At 45.0% G+C, this 17919-nt stretch overlaps 1 protein-coding gene across 1 annotated transcript; it reads left to right on the forward strand.

The window, feature by feature from the left end:
• Positions 1-1470: 1470 nt before the first annotated feature.
• On the forward strand, positions 1471-13750 carry LOC109857623 (protein prickle-like). The gene is made up of 7 exons (XM_020434124.1): positions 1471-4065; positions 5310-5616; positions 8991-9527; positions 10740-11059; positions 12148-12474; positions 12577-13004; positions 13111-13750. Exons 1-7 carry the CDS (start codon positions 3533-3535, stop codon positions 13362-13364), a joined length of 2706 nt encoding a protein of 901 aa, XP_020289713.1. The 5' UTR covers positions 1471-3532; the 3' UTR covers positions 13365-13750.
• Positions 13751-17919: the final 4169 nt, after the last annotated feature.

Genomic DNA, 17919 nt, shown 5'->3' on the forward strand with positions numbered 1-17919 from the left:
AACGACCTCCTAGTTGTCAAGAGAGTTTAGCTTCTTTAAAATTGCCGTCAATTCAGCTGCAGGCTATCTGCAGGTTAATAGGATTCAATTTAACGGAGCATCGAATTTTGTATAATTTTTTTTATCTTCACGTAGACATGTTGTTGCTTTTTTCTATAATCTTGGAACGAATGATAAATCGTTTCTATTAGTTACGCTTTAATAGAGATCTAATTAATAACACGCGCATCTCCTGTTGAACATCTTACCATAAAAGATTACCTCTATTTTGACGATTAATCTCGCTTCAATCGATGGCTGACGATCGCGACACCTAAGATATATAAGTATCTACTTTGATTCCACAAAAACAAAAAGAGAAACGAAACTAAAATAAGTACTGTGTCCCTCGTGTATCACACGTATATAAGGCTTTAATTTTATCATGTTATCATATTTAATCTATTTTTTTATAGGCGTTAATATTAGCAATTAATTGTTCTGCTGATTTCTGATAAATGTAAATGTGAACCACAATTGTGAAGATTTTATGTAAAAAAGTTTTGACGTTAAATACTTAAAAAAACAAAAAAAACTCATCTCTGAAAAGAGATTTCAGAGAATGGGAATAAATGAAATTCAAGTCTAATAAATTCACTTCAACTCGCAAGGTCTAATTTAAATGTGGAGTTGCTTCCAAAACCGGATGTTATAAATTATATCTTTCGTTCTCATTACACGTATATCTCACAAACAGAAATAAATATCCATCTGTTTGGAATCAAAGTTAAGAACATGAACGTGTTATTAATTTTATTTGGTGCAAAAAAAACAAATATATAAACGATTGATAAAGTTTTTATCTTTTCTTGATGGTTTTCGCGAACGAAATTTCTTCTCAAGTGGCAATTAAGCGCAGCAGCAGAAACATCTTTATCTTGAACCGCCAACCGATAACCGGCAATGGATGTATATTCCGCACGATGAAGAAAGATGTGATGTGTCTTTTAGAATGTCGTTGTAGAAGTTGCTCTTCGCCAAGAACAGAGTGAAGCAAAGCGGAGCAGAGCAGAGTGACGTGCTCCGTTCGCTCGCTCGCTCGCTCGCTCGAGGGCCTGAGGCCCGTCGCGAGCACGCATACGCGGAACCGGGCCTCGCGTATTCCGACGTAGGCCCACGGCGAGAGGCGTCGGGCCCCGACACGCCGCACGTATTAGAAACGAATATAAATATATCGAGAGAGTAGCGGGACAGAGAGAGAAAGAGAGACGCGACAGATGGGCGAAGAGGGGGGAGTTTGCGCGCGTATTGGTAACGTTGGAGTTACACGCACCGACGCGACTCTCCTCGCTTGCTCGCTCGTTCGCTCCGTTCCTCCTTCCTCGCGCGCTCGCTTGCGAGCCCCTTGCCCGTGTCCTCCCTCTTCTCCTTTCCGCCCCGCACGGGGGCCCGCTGAGTCCCAGAGTATGCTCAGTGTCCGCTCGGCCTCAGCACGCCCCGTGCCGGCAGGACGAGAAACGGGATGTAACTTTTAGAAGTACGTGTAATGCGCGTCGCGCGTACTTCACGAAGTACTTCTGCGTCGTACTTCGGTATTTTCCGCGGATGGCCGCGTCCCTCGACGATGCGAGAAAATTTCGCACTCGGGTGCGCTCGATTAAAAACTGACGCGAGATCCGTCGTGACGACACCAACCCGCGCCACCCGGGTCGCGTCACAAGTGCTCCGAAAACAAGTGTCAAGATGTAATATAACGTGCTCCAAAGTTCATTTGAATTCGATAGTGAAATTTCATTGACAAGTAAAACGTGTGCGGTTGTCATCAGCGTGTGAATTTCCACGCGCAGTGCATCACAATTGCGTGGTTTAAGCCGTTGGTCGGGCCCTGGGATTCCGACACGCGAGCTGAAGCGCGATCGCTCCATCGCGTATCATCGGGCCCCGCCGATCGACCGCCTTTTGTGCCGCGCGATAGGTGTCGCATATTAAAACGTTAATCCGTGCTGTACTACCGGTTATACGTATACACAGAGATTTGTTCTCAACCCTCCGATCCGCTCGTCCTATCCTCTGCGTCCGTATTTTTTCTTTCTATTACGTTGCGCTCTTTCTTCTTCCCTTTATCTTTCGAACTTTATCTTCCCTCTCGTGCTCCTCATCGAGGAGCCGCTTTCGTCGGAGCGCACTCGATCTTCTCCCTTTCCGCCTTGTTCTCTCTCTGGTCATTCCCTCCTCCTGCCCTTTGCGCGTCGCGTACCTTTCTCTCTCATTCCCCTTCGCCACTTCAGGCCGCCCTTATTGCTCGAGACCGAGGCCGCGGCGAGTAGGTTCGCGTTTCGCGAGCGCGCGTGCCAATCGAGAAATGCTGAACGAGCGACGCGATGAATCCGATGCTGCCGGCGGCGGCGAGACGCTCGCGAGACGACGAGGATACACGACGACGGCATCGCGCGATTGAGTCCTCCATTCTCTCACCGCGGCAACGAGTCGCTCCGTTCGGCGACTCAATCGCCTCTCTATCTCTCGCGAGAAAGAGGTATATTTCGCGATACGTCTCTCGCCGTTCCGCGAGGAGGAACTCTTTTATTTCGATTTATATCGATCTCGTATCAATGCGAACGAAATGACATCTCTGAAGCACGTCGATGATGCGATGCCGACACATAATGTTCTTTCGCGTGCAGAACGATCGATATCGCGAGATAATGGCGGCAAAAACCTCAACAAAAGATGCATCGACAAACGGCAGACGTAATCGTCTCTATCATTATTGCGACTGACCGCCTCCTTCAAAAAAAGAAAAAAAAAAGAAGAAAAAAAAACACTTAACGAGAAATCTCGCTGAGTGAAATGTTCGAGTGAAATGAAAAGAGACGTCACTCGGAAGACGAGATAAAGTGTGCCGATTAGTGCTTATCGATCAAACGAAATTGACGTCGGGGAGGAGGATATCGTTGAGAGAAAGCGCGCTTACCTCTTATTAGCCTCTCTCCGATACACTTACCGAGCGAGTATCACCGCAAAAACAATTGCGCGAGAGAGGCCAAGGCGGTCTTCTTCGGCTTCTCCCATCACGGAGCTCTTCCAGGAAAGCCGGAATCTCAGGCTCCAGACGCAATCAAGAGCGTATACCACGACGAGAGGCATTTAATACGCTTACACTCCGCACACGAGGGTCTCCCCGCGGAGAACAAAAACCTCGGTGTCTCGAGTGCCTCGAAGCGTTGTCTTATTAGCTTTTGCAAGAGAGAGAGAGAGAGAGAGGACGACCGACGCGGTCGCGAAAAGGGTCATAATATACCGACGCGGAGGAAAGAAGAGAAGTGAGAGGGAGGAAAGGAAGAAGAGGACCCCGCCGGCGTTTCCTAGATTAGAAGGTCTTGCCACGGCGATTATTATCGTCGAGAGAGGGTACACCGTGAAGCCCAGGGTAGGAAGCAGAAGAACCGCCGGTGGAAATCGATCTTAACGACCGCCGTCCTCGTCGTCGGTCGGGTCCGGATGTTGTTGCCCGTTCGTGATCGTCCTCGTCGTCGGTCGCGCAAGAAGAACCATGTCGAGCTTAGCGCGAAGAAGACGCACCGCGGTGCTGGGCTCGAAGCGATGGTGGCAGGGTGGATGCTGGGCGACCAGAAGCCACCAGGAAGCGTATCTGCGCAAACTCTACGGCAGAAAGAACAACGACGGGGCAAGAAACGTCATCGGCGCTCAGAATGACGAGGACGCCGCGGCGCGATCCGGAGGCATCGACGCGCCCTGGACGACGACGCCCGGTATCGTTTACGATCTGCCGGGTACCGCCGACGAGCATTACCTGGACGCGTTTCTGAGAAATCGCGGTAACGATGGGACGAACGATGACGATGTCGACGACGTCGTCGTCGCCGCGGTGGTCGGCTGCTCGGCGTTGGCGACGTCGCGTGCCAGCCCGACGGAGAAGTGCGTGGAGTTTCTGAAGGGCGCCCATCACGACGGCGGGACCAGTTTCGATCGTCGTACCGCGGGAGACGCGGAATGCGGCCGTGTGGCCGCCGACTGCGGTTGTTCGGTGCATTCGGGCTACGACGTGGCCGCCGGTTGTTCGGAGTAAGTTTGCTGCCGCTTTGTGAAGAGAAATGTTGAATGTTCCCAAACGAATTTCTGCGGTCGCGTGACGCAAATCTTTCTCTATGGTTTTTCGAAAAAATTAAACGCGCGTTGCGCGTGCAAAAATACGTTCTGTATTTTTGAACATAAATTTGATTTTTTCGAAATCCTGTTGTAAGAAATAACAATCGATGTGTTTTTAAAAATACACAACACGATATTTTAATCCCCCTCAAAAATTGTGAGATCTTCTTGATACTGAAATATCGACATTTTTTTAATTCTGTTAAGAATCCATATGTCGTATATATATATATGTGACACGTTTTTTATTTTTATCAATTTATTTTGTCAGCTTTTGCGTGATTATGCGGAACGCAATTTCCCACTTAACAAGCTCAACCTGATTCGCGCTAGAAAACGGCATCTTTATAGCCTACAGCGCGCGAACCTTGTATTAATCAAAAATCGTTCCGTGATTGTGGTGGACGTTACATCGCGCGCGATCGTCTTCGCTCGAAGACGTTTCGATAAACTACTTACCGCTCACTGAACCAGAACATGTGGAACAGAGCACGCCCGATTTCCTTACATGCTCGAAGCGCAAAATTTTAAATTGAAACATGTCGATTTATTCAAGCGAAGAATGAGAGACTGTCGACAATTACGTGAAATAATTACTGTTCTATTTTGTCATCCATTGTGTTCCATTTCCCTCATTATGTCTAGTTTTTCCGATGCTATAGACATGTGCTTATTTACGCAGAACTATTGTATTTGAAATCCGATATGTGTGTGAATTGTGTCGCGTTTTTCTAATTTAATGGTTTCTCGGAATATTTTCGGATAAATTGGATTGGACACGAATCTCAAAGGTTGGACCTATAATTAGGAGATTTCAGGTTTTAACGCGCTCATGGGAAGAGATGTAGGTCTGTAATTTAATTCGGAAAAATGCAAGAACAAAGAAAACATAATTATGTGACTCTACAAGGATTTCGATGTTGCACTTTTTTTTGCAGCTATTTTTAGAAGAAAAAACTTCCATCGGTAAAATTTATATGAAAAGACGGAGTAGCGTCTCGATGTCATATTACCTTTAACTTTTATTAGCTTTAACTTTCAATAAAGAAAGGGCGCCAGAAGAAAGTGAAACTTTTCTGACAAGTACAATTAAAGAGATTAAAAGAGATTTAAATTTCAAATTAAATTGTTCTCACGGAAGATAAAATTTTTTCTTACAGAAAAGTGTGCAGAAGCTGCAGGTGTCCGCGAGAGGAGCATCAGCGAGCTTCGACGGAGGCGGGCGGTCCATCGGGACTCGGACTAGGCCCGGGTCCGCCGATGGCGATGGCCATGGCGTTCCCGGGCGGCGCCGGCGGCGCGCCTCATCAGGAACCGTTTAAAAGCCCGGTCCAAGCCGCGCCGGCCGGATTAGCGCTGCAGGAGGCCCTGATGCAACACCAACAGAGGCACTCGCAGAGCGACGACGATAGCGGCTGCGCGCTCGAAGAGTACACATGGGTGCCACCCGGGTTAAGGCCCGATCAGGTAAAGTGGAAAAAGTAAAGATTTATTGTACATTATACAATAATACACGTCTAAAGCACGTGTATCGTTCATAAATCTCTTGAAACATGAAAAATGCAGCGTCTTACAAATAGAAAGGGAAAATTATCGTTTTAGAAGAGAAAATTCCGCTGAACTCTTGATGCGAGTTTATTAATAAGCGGTTAAATTGGAATGTGACAAGCAAATGCGCGTAGAAAATAAACTTGAATTCATGAGAATCAAGAGTAATTCACTGTGCTGAGAGAAAAAAGAGAGAGAGAGAAGAAGAGACGGTAAGGCCTTTTTGTCTGTCGCGTACGCACCTAACGCGAGGGTGTTCCCGGCGATTCGTCTCGCCGGGGACGACCGGTAACCGCGACAAGCGCGGTCCGTAGATCGCCGCGACGATTACCATCGTGAACGACGACAGCGCAGTGAGTCATCAGACCGCGCGTCGGTGAAAGTTCTCGCCGGACACGATGATAAAGCGCAATCGAGAGCTTCACCCGAAAATGGGCACGGTTGAAGAATGCAAGAGGATGTAAAATGTATCAACCGCGCGTGATCATATTTTTCTTTTTTTCTTTTTTTTCTTTTTTTTTATATTCTATCTCTCTGTGTGTTCGCGGGAAAATAGGTTTCTAGATTTTGTAACGCTAAAGAAAGAAAACGACTGAAAAAAATTTCACATCCTCAAGCTTGTTAAAGTATTTATTGTTATTCGAATATGTTTGTTATTCTTTGAATTATTAGCGCGCGTGTTTTATTTTTGTTTGACACAAACAAATAACTTCATTAATTAATCCGCTCTGAGACAAAGTGTCGTGCAGCGTCAGAGACTCGCGATTTCATCTCTCGAATGTATTGACAAAAATTTAAGACACACGCATCTTCTCTCTCTCTCTCTCTCTCTCTCTTGCTTTCGTAAGACAAAAATATATCGGTAACTGGGATGGGGAGCAGAGCTATCGGAGGCGTTGAAAAAAAAAAACTAAAGCTACACACAGATGCATGTCAAATCAATCTTTCGTGTGGGTCGGCAGACTTTTGTCAACCGATGCGCATTAATGCGTCACGACACGGCGACGCATGTCGCATCGCGGATTACGTCAAATTCAAATTCTACAACGATGTAAAACGGATTGTACAAACGAGTTCCCGATTCGTTCGTCTCTTCTTCTTTATCAGCACGTACTTTAGCTGCGACACTGATCCTTCTACCTGTTATCTCGCAGTGTCTTTCACAGTTCATCATCTCACACAGCTACTGCGAACGCGAAATCTTTTTTTTTTTTTTTTTTTTTTTAACATCAAGTAGCTCTTCTGAAATTATCAGTGTCGTGAAAATTAGTGCGATTTTGTTTTTTTTTACAATAATTTGTATTTACATCATCGCGTAGAGTCACGAGTGTTATTTTTCTTCAAGATCATTTCTCGCGCATCTCTCTCGAAAAACGAAATCATTTTATTTAATTAAACGCACGGTAATGATAAATTGTTAAACGTTAGAATTCTTCTCGTCGAAGAGGAAGGGGCTAACTAACGTGCTCGCGTCGTCCCTTTAATTGGTTTAAGCGGGAGCGTTTTGCGCCGGCACGCCGTGAAATAGAGTTCTCGGTTTGCCGTTCGTGCCGCGTGCGAATATCGTCGTTTATTTCGCGACTTCGCGGCGTGGCGGCGAGCAAATCCTCATCTTTCTATCTTTCTCTGTCTTCTTATTCACCTTCTCGCTTTTATTTCCCGCTTTCTCGCCTCGTCCGCAGCCTGTCCCAGCAACGTTCGTCCGCGCGTTTTCTTTACTCATTTTAAGTGTCATTACGTCTAACGCGCATTATATATTATGACTCGGCGTTCTCGGCGAGGAGAGACGGTAATCCCGCGCAACAAGCTTTTCGCGCTCTCGAGCCACCCCGCGCGCATCAATTCGCGTCTTCGCGCGAAGATCTCGAGTGTTCTCCCGAAACTCAACAGTTTGCTGAGACTGTACTGTACATATCCTGTGCATTCATAAAAACTGACAGACCTTGGAGCGCGATTGACTTGTGTGGTTTTTTTTTTGTTTTGTACAAATCGAACGGTACATCGACACACTCTGGTTTAGAAGAATCGGTTAATCTACGTGCTATTATGTAAAACATCTGGAGTTTTTTTTTTTTTTTTTTTGTACCACACGTAATGATTAATTGTGCAATTAACAATTTTTGCGAAGGACATCAATTTCTTTTGCGGCGGCGCGCGGAGCGCAAGAGAAATCTCGTGTGCGCGAGATTTGCGCGTGAAGCGTTTAATAGCTCGCGCGGAACATCGATGCTTATTGCTGCTCGTAAACCGGCGCAAGGCGTAGCGCAAAGAAATTTACCGCTAGATTGTGTTAGAAACTCGATTATGCGTAAATGTGCCGATGGCTATTGAGCGAAACCGCGCGCGCGCGCGCGCGCGCAATTTCACTCTTTCGCACAGGCATGTATTCTTATGAAAATAGTCGCGATAACAGAATCTCTTTCAAGCTGTGTGTGTGCGTGTGTGTCGTGAGAATACTGAATACCGCGTATTTTTTTATAGCTTTTATATTTCGCGCCCACACTTTTCTTATTTTCTCCATCGTCGTCGGGGACTCGTCCTGTAGCAAGTTTTTCAGCAATATAAACGCCAGTCAGTGTTTTCTTTCGAAAACTCGTTTCTTCGGCATGTTGACAGTACTCATTCTGATACTTATCTAAATTTGCGACGGTCAGGGCGAGTTTCAACGGCCATCGGTTAACGTCAGCTGCAGCGGTTGACACTAAATTCTTTTCCCCTCTCTATATTACAACCGGTACGACGGATGAAGACATGAAAAAAAAAAAAAAAAAAACAATCAGTTACGAACTGATCTAAAACCTTAGACGTCAGTTGTTTGATCAAAGTCGGTGTAGTTGATATCTTGTTTTTCCATATGTGGAAAAACGTGTGTGTGGTAACGTGAAAAATTAAATGACGCGCGACTTATCAATTATAGAATTGACATTACAATTATCTTCGTATTAAAAAAAAAAAAAAAATTCTTACAAAAAGTGTCACAAAAGGAAAAGTGTTGCTCTTCGAAATACTCGTGCGAATATCATATGGGTTGGTAACTCGGAGAGAGCCGTTAGAGAGAATTTCCTTAATATCCGTAATATGCTTGAGTGCGGTAAAGTCCCACGTTTGACGTAAAGTAACCACAGGTTGTGTCGTCGCAATTTTCACGATAGACTCGCATTATTATTATTTCGCACACGTGACTTGGATGATTGATGCTCACGGCGGTGCGAAACGTGTTATCGCGAATTCCTATTCCTATTTTCACCTCCGGATTCACGAATTTGAATTCCGCGCTTTGGCTTGTTTTGCAGGTGCATTTGTACTTCAGCGCGCTGCCGGAGGACAAGATCCCGTACGCGGGTAGCGCCGGCGAGCGAGAGCGTGTCAGGCAGCTGCTTCAGCAGCTACCGCCGCACGACAACGAGGCGCGATACTGCAGCGGCCTGTCCGAGGAGGAAAAACGCGAATTGCGGGTGTTCGCGGCGCAACGGAAACGCGAAGCGCTCGGACGTGGACACGCGAGCCAGCTCGAGCGGCCGCACGGCGCCGGTTGCCGCGAGTGCGGACGCGCAATTGCGGCCGGCGAGATGGCTGTTGCGGCGAGTCGGGCGGGCCCGGCCGCGCTCTGGCATCCCGCCTGCTTTGTCTGCTGCGTGTGCCGCCAGCTGCTGGTCGATCTAATCTACTTTTGGCGGGACGGCAGGCTCTACTGCGGTCGTCACCACGCCGAAACCCTTAAACCCCGGTGCTGCGCTTGCGACGAGATCATCCTCGCCGACGAGTGCACCGAGGCGGAGGGCAAGGCCTGGCATATGCGGCACTTTGCCTGTCTCGAGTGTGATCGACAGGTGAGAATGCTCAGATCAGTGCGATGATAATGACGATGATAATGCACAATGAACGATTTGCATTCGACGAGCATAATGTAAATGAAATGAGAATCCGAAAGAATATATCACACAGTTGTCGGAAGAAAAGGGAATAAGACTGTTGACATACTTTTTCTTTTTATTGTTAATTTTTATTAATTAACACGCGGAAATTCTTTCAGTAACGAGTTATGGAAATATTTACGCACGATTGCAAATGTGGTGGATGCGCACGTAAATGCAGTTTGACGACGGTTGTACGTCGGTTCTCTTTGCACGAAGACGAAAGTGGCAATGAGAGAAGCAGGTTTATATATTTGTAAACCGTGAAAAAAATATGACTTCTTTTACGGAACGCGAGTTCTCTTCTCGCCGCGACGAATTGGTTCAAGTTAACGGTATTCGCACGATTGTACTACATCGGAAACGCGCGCCGCCGTCGCGGAGTTACTAATGATTACGTTCGCTATCAAATTTACAGCTGCGTAGCAATTCATAATCCCGCGCCAGCTGACTCTATCTCCAGATATGTCTTCCGACTTAGATAGCGCGCTCACGAGCGCACAGAAGCAACATGCTTTCCGCGTTACTCACGTTACATCGGGTGTTCACCGCGGTGTGAACTTATGAATAGATGCATCTGAAGAAGAAAACTTGGAAAAAAAAAATTCAAGACGGCGAGCAACTTTGTCTTAAATCTGTCTGAATGTGTAATTTCATTAATTAACAACGAAAAATACATACATTTTGCTAGCTTAAAAAATGTAAACTAACATAACACTACGTTGCGGACACAAGTGAAGCGCGAAGAGTCCAAGAACCTGCATCTTATCAGATTGCTGCTGTGTGTAAAGTACATGCTCCAGTGAATAACCGGTCACCGTGGTATTCTGCCATTATCGCTAAAGTCACGCCCGTTTCTCTTACATTGAAATATCACACCTATATTTTGTCAAAACTTAAAAACTAGACATATATTATCGCGTTATAAAACTTATACATTATTGGATAGAGTAATAAAATACTGCTTTGTGTTCTTCCGCTGCTCTTTCGTTTTCCAATTTCCGTTTTTTTTATCTGTAAACAATGTATCCAACTCTCGTCGCGGCGAGTTGCGATTGTAATCGTCTCTCCCGCGATTGACGTCCTGTACAATAAATTCACACGACCCACCCGTTCTTTTGCCCGCAGCTCGGTGGCCAGCGGTACGTGATGAGAGAAGGCCGGCCGTACTGTCTTCGGTGCTTCGACGCCTCCTTCGCCGAGTACTGCGACAGCTGTGGCGAGCCGATCGGCGTCGACCAGGGCCAAATGTCGCACGAGGGTCAGCACTGGCACGCGACCGAGGCCTGTTTCTGCTGCGCGACCTGCCGCGCCTCCCTCCTGGGTCGGCCGTTCCTGCCGCGACGTGGTGCCATTTACTGCAGCATAGCGTGCAGCAAGGGGGAACCGCCGACGACACCGAGCGACTCCTCCGCCGGGCCGCCGCCGCCCCCGCCGTCTTTTCTCAGGTGAGCACTGCTTCGTCGCATACCTTCTCGCCAAGGTAGAGGTCACGAGGATTGCTCTGGCAATATCCTACCTACCGGCGGCTGCGAAGCGACGCGGAGACCGTGCCGGATTCGTGCGCAAAAATTTATAGCTGTCGGAACGTCCCGCGATTACGTACGAGCGCTGCGCTGCTCCCGACTAGCGCCGCACTTCGATGAATTATTACGGTAGCGATAAATTACTAATGTGGCTTTGCCAACTAACTCATTTCCTGCTAAGAGCAGTAGCAGAAAGAGACGAAAGAGACGATTAAAAACTTGAGATTAAAGTTTGCACGCGTTAGCAAAAAAACTCACCCTTAAAGTTTATGTTTTATCTCAAATGTTTAATAATCTGGAAGAAGGACGATTACATATTTTAAGAAATAGAATTATATTTAATTATAAAACTATAATTTTATTTTATTGTGCGTCTTAAGTTCTCTCTGAGTGCTTTTATTACGAGGCTTACTGCAGCTATATCGATTATGCGTAATTCGGACGAAGTGAGCCTTTAATAAAAGTTTGAGCATTTTCGTTACGAAACTGATATGTAAATTTTATTACGGCTCGAGCAGTGTTTCGTTCTACAGGTGTAACTGAGCTGCTGATATTATTGCTAATAAAAATCAGTGATGCGTGTTGAATTATTTGTGCCCCGAGCGCTTGTTAGAGTGTTGTTTATTATATATCGGCACTTTGCGTCGTTGAATTTAAATTTGGCTTATATCCATAGGCGATTTTCATTTATGGAAGCGCGTGTGTAAAGAAGTATTGAATACTATAAATTTTAGTATCTTTTAATTGCAGGTTTTTAGCATGCGCGAATGTAAATATTATTATTATGCAAATATTTTGAACTCCGTAACAAAAAATAATTAGCACCATTTCGTTTCGTCCGACAAAAACATTTCAGCAATTTTTATTTCTCTGATAAATTAACGTTACATTTTGAATAATTGCGAAACGCCAATGAGACGGATAAAAAAATACGTTAAATTTATTATAATTATTTATTCTGTCTAAATAAAATTAGCGTCTGTGATATGATGATTTCTTGTTTACACAAGGAGCGGCAGAAGGCAAACGGTGGCCACAAGCGAGGGTTCGTCTAGTCCACCTCCTCCACCTCCACCTCCGCTTCCTCCGGGCTCGAGGCATACTCTCGGATCTCCAAGAAATTCGCCTCGAATGACAAGAAGGCACCAACAAGTTTCTGCTTCCTTGGCGACGACACCGACCCAGAACACTTTGAATCCCGAGTTTGGCACGGAAAGTCTCACCTCCAGCGGATCTAGACCGAGCGGCCTAGACAGAGTGCTTCTCGAGCGAAATCTTGAGAGATTGCTGCAAGAACGCGGATCTCATTCTGACGAAAATCGCGGCGAATTAGGAAGGTACGTTAACCAGCTGTTATTGCACACACATCTCTGTCAAAAGTTCTGATTAATTTCATACACGCTAATTTCTCATCTGTTGCAAATCGTATGTATTGTTAGACTGATGCAAGCGCGGGATCGAGAACCTCTTAGATGCGTGCAAACCAACACGCCTTCTCATGCGTCGAGTATGCCGGAGTTGCCGCCACCGCGACCATCTTCCGGAGCGTCAGCGTCGATGTCGATATCGACCGGTGGCGTGGCGGCTCCCGGCGGTATGTTGACGGAAGAGGCGACGACGTCGCCGGTCAATCCCGGACTCGGAACCAGTCAGACGGATCCGCCGACGCCGACGTCGCGACGCGTGCGATTCCAGGGGGATTTGGATGTCAACGACCACGGCGCAACGTCGCGCATTCCCCTTTCGCCATCGAACGACCACAACTCATCGTCATCGTCTTCTCCACCGCCGGTCTCGCTATCGAAGACGAACGTGTCTCGATCGAGAAGTCTACAGTCCGACGAAGCCGCCAGCACGTCCGCTTGGGGTACGTAGAGTATTAATTTTATGTAAACAAAAGTTTGCGCGCATATGGGAGCGTTTTTATTTAAGTTCATACTAAAAGAAGTGCCATTGTACGTTTGTCTTTTCAGGAATAGCGAGTACGTCTAGATCGAGAATGGACGGCGAAGACGACGACATCGAGAGCTGTTGTTCGACGTGCAGCTCGTCCAGTAGCTCGGACGAGGCCGCTGCTTACGCGCTGCCTCCTCGAAGAGCTTACGGCGGCGTCAGGATCTCTTACGTGCCGAACGACGCGGTGGCGTGCGCGCGAAAACGCACTCCAGCGTCCACGTCATCGTCCAATCAAGCTCAGCGGGACACCGAAAAGTGCGTCATATCTTGATGACTCCTCCGATGCTCTATGAGTTTTTGTATCGCTTTGTCGTCATGAGTATTAAAAGAGTAAATAAAGGGAGAAACACAAACGGGAAACAGAGTTCCTACAAAAACGGACGTATGTCATTCGATGTCTTTCGAAGCGCCTGCGACATCGCAGCACGTCTCGCACGCGTGAAGCATGCGCGCATATTGTGTTTCCTGTTGAACGGCACATGGACACGTTCGTGCGACAACGTGTAAAAACGAAATACTCATTTTATTATTATCGTGTAAATATTTCGAGCTCTCTTCCGGGACGATTGTAACGCGTCATCTCGTTTCGGCTAGTGCGCCCGTCCCTCTATTTTTAATACCCCATTAATGTATTTGATGATAATAAAAAAAAAAAACGATGATGATAATAAAACCTGCGTGTATCGCTCATGTCATTGATTACCCATTGCGAAAGTACGATGAAAGCAACGGCGCGCATTACTATTACCAATAGGTAACAGCCGTAATAACTCTTGTCTTCTTTCTCCGCAGTCGATTATTTGCGTGCAAGACCGACGCTGTTTAGCATGAGTGTGCCTTCTGATTATACGCTATTATCCTCTCGAGGCTATAGTTCAATTGCTTATCGCTTGCCTGTGCGATGATTCGATAATCGCTTTTGTTAAAGGATCGTTTCTCCAACGTGATGAGATGAAAATTTCTTAAAGTAACGGCGACTGTGTGTTGCAAATGAAAAATACAAAAACAAACTTTACGGTTTTTCTTACAATTAATTTGTTTCTCCTGGTGATTAAATAATATTTTTTTGTTTATTCATCAGTCTTATGAACTGTTACTGCATAAATATATAATTGACATTTACTCCTGTTACCAAATAACAATTTTTGTCCAATTTTTTTAATTTAACAATATAAAAAGCAAACGCTCTTAATTTATTACGAAACGCGATTACAAATAATACGAATTATTTTTATCTAAATTTTCGATGCGGAAATCGGCTGTGGTTTTGTGCGTTTTACTCGCAAGAAATTCACGAGCAGGTGAGAACTCGAGGATGTACATGAGTTCGTCGGATCTCGGTCTAGTCGAACAAATTGACCGTCCGCTTTCATATTTATTAAACGCGCGCGGTATGGAAATATTCAAGTAAAAGCGGCGAGACAAGAGCGAAAATTGAAATTTACGGTCGAGCGGCGAAAAGAGCGAAAGCCAGTAGCCACTCTTAGGGACAATCACTCGCGGCATGTTCGTGGAAGGTATTCGATGCTTTCTCTCATCCGGCGAGAACACATTACTACACGTTCCCGAGACGATATTGCATCTGACGGCATGTCAGATTAGCCATTAGCCCTCTCTTTTTCAAACTTTTCACTCTTTGATCTCTTCGCATCTCTCTTTCGAACGATAATCATTAGCATACGCGCATCTACAATCGTGCGCGGTTGATACATTACCTAGCCGACGAGGACGGCTTGAGAAATGTCTGCCTCGTTTGTTTGTTGAAAGACAGAAACATTTGAGACGCGCGATCAGATAAGTCGGATCTTCGATTAAGATGTAGCAACCTTGACTTGCGTGGGTCTGGAACAGGTGAATGCTGCTCACGTTTGACCTATCACAATTCTTCTCAACAACTTGTTTCTTTTTTTTTTTTTTTTTTTTTTACAAATTGATTGTATTTTCAAAAATTGTTTGAAGATAATATTTTACGTAATCTATGAAAAAAGAGAGAGAGAGAAAAGGATAGAGAAACAGAATAAAGAACTACGAGCAAATAACAAAACAATTAGCGTAAAATAAGTCTACGGATAAAATTCGCGTTTCACAACAGAAAAAGGTACAAATAAATACTATCTATCAGCAATAAACAGAATTTTTTTAACGCATGAGCACAACTACGAGCGCATGTAGGAAGTGCGATGCAATCGTGAGGAGAACGTTGGAGGATCTAATCAGACATCTCTCTTGACGCGCCTTTCTTTCCGTGCCACGAAAATTGAAATCGCTATGTGTGTGCGTGAACTAGGCCGTGATTGCGCAACCGCACGGTAAAGCGTGATTTCCGAGTCGGTAGCCGCCCGATAATTATCGCGTCCGAAAGAGAATGCACACTTTTATACACAACATTCTGTCATTTCTTATCTCGATAAATTTACAGTTCCGCGAGTTATCGGAGAAACGGCAACGGCATAAACGATCGCAGAGTTGTTGCATTTGCAATGCGTTGTTAAACCGTCGCGACACGGCAATTTGCACTCAAATCCAGAGAGAAACTGAAATCTTTATTAAGTATGCGTGTGTGTGTGTGTGTGTGTGTGTGCAAATTAAAATTGAACTCTCTCTCTCTCTCTCTCTTGCGGAAAAAGTCAGAGAAAACAAAAGAGTACATTTATATAACACATGGATATGCACAAAGTTGTTCTAGTTCTCTTTCCTTTGAAAGTAGAAACACATTTGTAAATGTGTTTCTACTTTTTAGAAAAAAGTTTCTTTTAAGAAACTTTTTAGAAATAAAAAAAAAAAAACAAAACAACAAGATTCAAGAAAAGACAGTTAAAAACTGCAAATTATATTCTGAAATGTTGTTACGTATTTCTGGATAAAATCACTGTGTAAAAACAAAAAATGTCTATTACAATAATCTGTCCATTCACCGCGCGACGCAATAGGCTACTCGTTACGATGATCGATGGTAAACGTGTCGGTGCCTCCGCGATCCGCATCACTCTGCCTGGCGTGTATTCGCGATTGATCGATGACACGTAATATGGTCGCAGTTCGTAAGTTGTTATGATCGGCTAGCGAAAGAACGAGACAAATGCCGATTGTAGGAGCCGGAGGGGGCGAGAGAGAGTCACGGGGAAACGACGGATAGGAAGGACGACGTGCCTCCGCGATTCTCCTCGAGGCCGACCAAGGGAGAGGCCGCATTCCGAACCGTGCTCGGGAGAAAGCCCCTCGTGTTTAAAGCCGCGGGACGACAAGCGAGGAGCCTTTGGAGGTCGGGAACGAACAAACTTCTCTCTCCTGCGTGTCCGTTACGTCGAGCGTTTCATCGTCTTGTCAACGTAATTTCTCGTCAATCAGGAATGCAACACGCAGTTATTTATTTTGCCAACAAATTGCCGTCGATGCTTCGAGGTAATAAAATTTTTGAGCTTGGGAGTTGTCGTGGCATATTTAATCTTCTTGTAATTCTAAATAAAATTCACGTTTAGAATATAATAGTTGCAATATCTGCTGAATTTTACTTTAATATTTGTTATTTAAAGTTTTCATTTGTAATAATTGTATATTTTCTCGATAATATATATTTTTATTGATATGTAATGTCAAATCTATTGCCAGATATCTACATATAGATGTTGTTCAATAATAAATATGTTTAATAATAAATATCTTGCCAGCGATAGGAGGGTCCAGGCTATAATCTCGATGTGGAATTCACAATTTTGAGATTTCCAGTTTGAAAATCCCAATATTTTTTTCTATTTTTCAGGGTTGAGGTAGTTTCCTCACTACCAACAGACTGAGTATAAGTTGGAGGACATAAGGAGGTCCCTTACAGCAGCCTATTCCGCAGAGAGAGAATATTATTCTATATGTTAATCTATTTTTTGTATTTTGTAATCTGTTTTAATCGTATTTTCTATCTGCCATTTTGCGTCTTCGAACTGCTGACTGAAAGTGATTTTCACGAAAAATATCTCCAAGTATCTCGATAGAGATGGCCCTCTTCCCCCAATACAAGGGTGTTTCAGATTTTAAGTCCTAGTGATAATATTTTCTGCAACGATGTTTTTTTTACAAGTCAGCGGTAAGATTTATTAACTATCGAGTTATTCACGCAGATAAATTCGGAGGCACGGGCAAAATAAGGTACGTTCTGTAGCTCGTTCACCGTCAGACACACCCTTCTCGCAGGGTATTATTATTATCCGTTGAGAATACTTGACTGAACAAGTGTCTGTAAGTGTCTACAATGCGCGTTCCGTAATATGAATATACAAAAAGTCCCTTTGAAGACGTCATGTTGAATAACTTCCGCGATAGTTCTCGCAGTTATGTATCTAGAATCTATGTTTATTTTGTTTACTCTGTCTAAACAAACTCTTTTTTATTTAATATACACTTTTTTTAAATAGCCCCATCATTCACCGATTTCTGCTTTCGCCTCGGTGAAGGCCGTAAAAACGGCCGAAGGTTGCGCGTCTCGCGAAGAAGCTCCGTGCGGTGCGGAGATGCGAGACAATGCGCGCTATCTCTCTCTCTCTCTCTGTCTCTCTCGTCCCACTGCCTACTTTTCATTCCGATCTCCCGGCGATCGGCATTGCCAGTAAGGAGTGACGCCGTACGGGTAAATACGAGAGCGGGCGCACACCTGCGTACACCTGTGCGTATCGGTCCAATCGCCTGTCTAATTGGATATAACGATATTGGGATTGGAGCACCGCTAAACGGTACTCGCGGTCCGCTATTTTATTGCCGATGTATGTATACACACGTATCGGGGTTATGGCATTCCTCGACAATTTTGCGCCTCTGAAAAAAAAGAAGAGGACAGA

This window comes from Pseudomyrmex gracilis, unplaced genomic scaffold (assembly GCF_002006095.1).
Source record: "Pseudomyrmex gracilis isolate BER0280 unplaced genomic scaffold, ASM200609v1 scaffold_167, whole genome shotgun sequence".
In the NCBI taxonomy this organism is placed as follows: domain Eukaryota; kingdom Metazoa; phylum Arthropoda; class Insecta; order Hymenoptera; family Formicidae; genus Pseudomyrmex; species Pseudomyrmex gracilis.

Excerpts from the sequence above, each read along its gene's own strand:
- LOC109857623 (XM_020434124.1), top strand. The coding sequence starts at position 3,533 with ATGTCGAGCTTAGCGCGAAGAAGACGCACCGCGGTGCTGGGCTCGAAG. Across the intron at positions 12,475-12,576 it reads AATCGCGGCGAATTAGGAAG|ACTGATGCAAGCGCGGGATC; the intron begins GTACGTTAACCA and ends ATGTATTGTTAG. Across the intron at positions 13,005-13,110 it reads CGCCAGCACGTCCGCTTGGG|GAATAGCGAGTACGTCTAGA; the intron begins GTACGTAGAGTA and ends TTGTCTTTTCAG.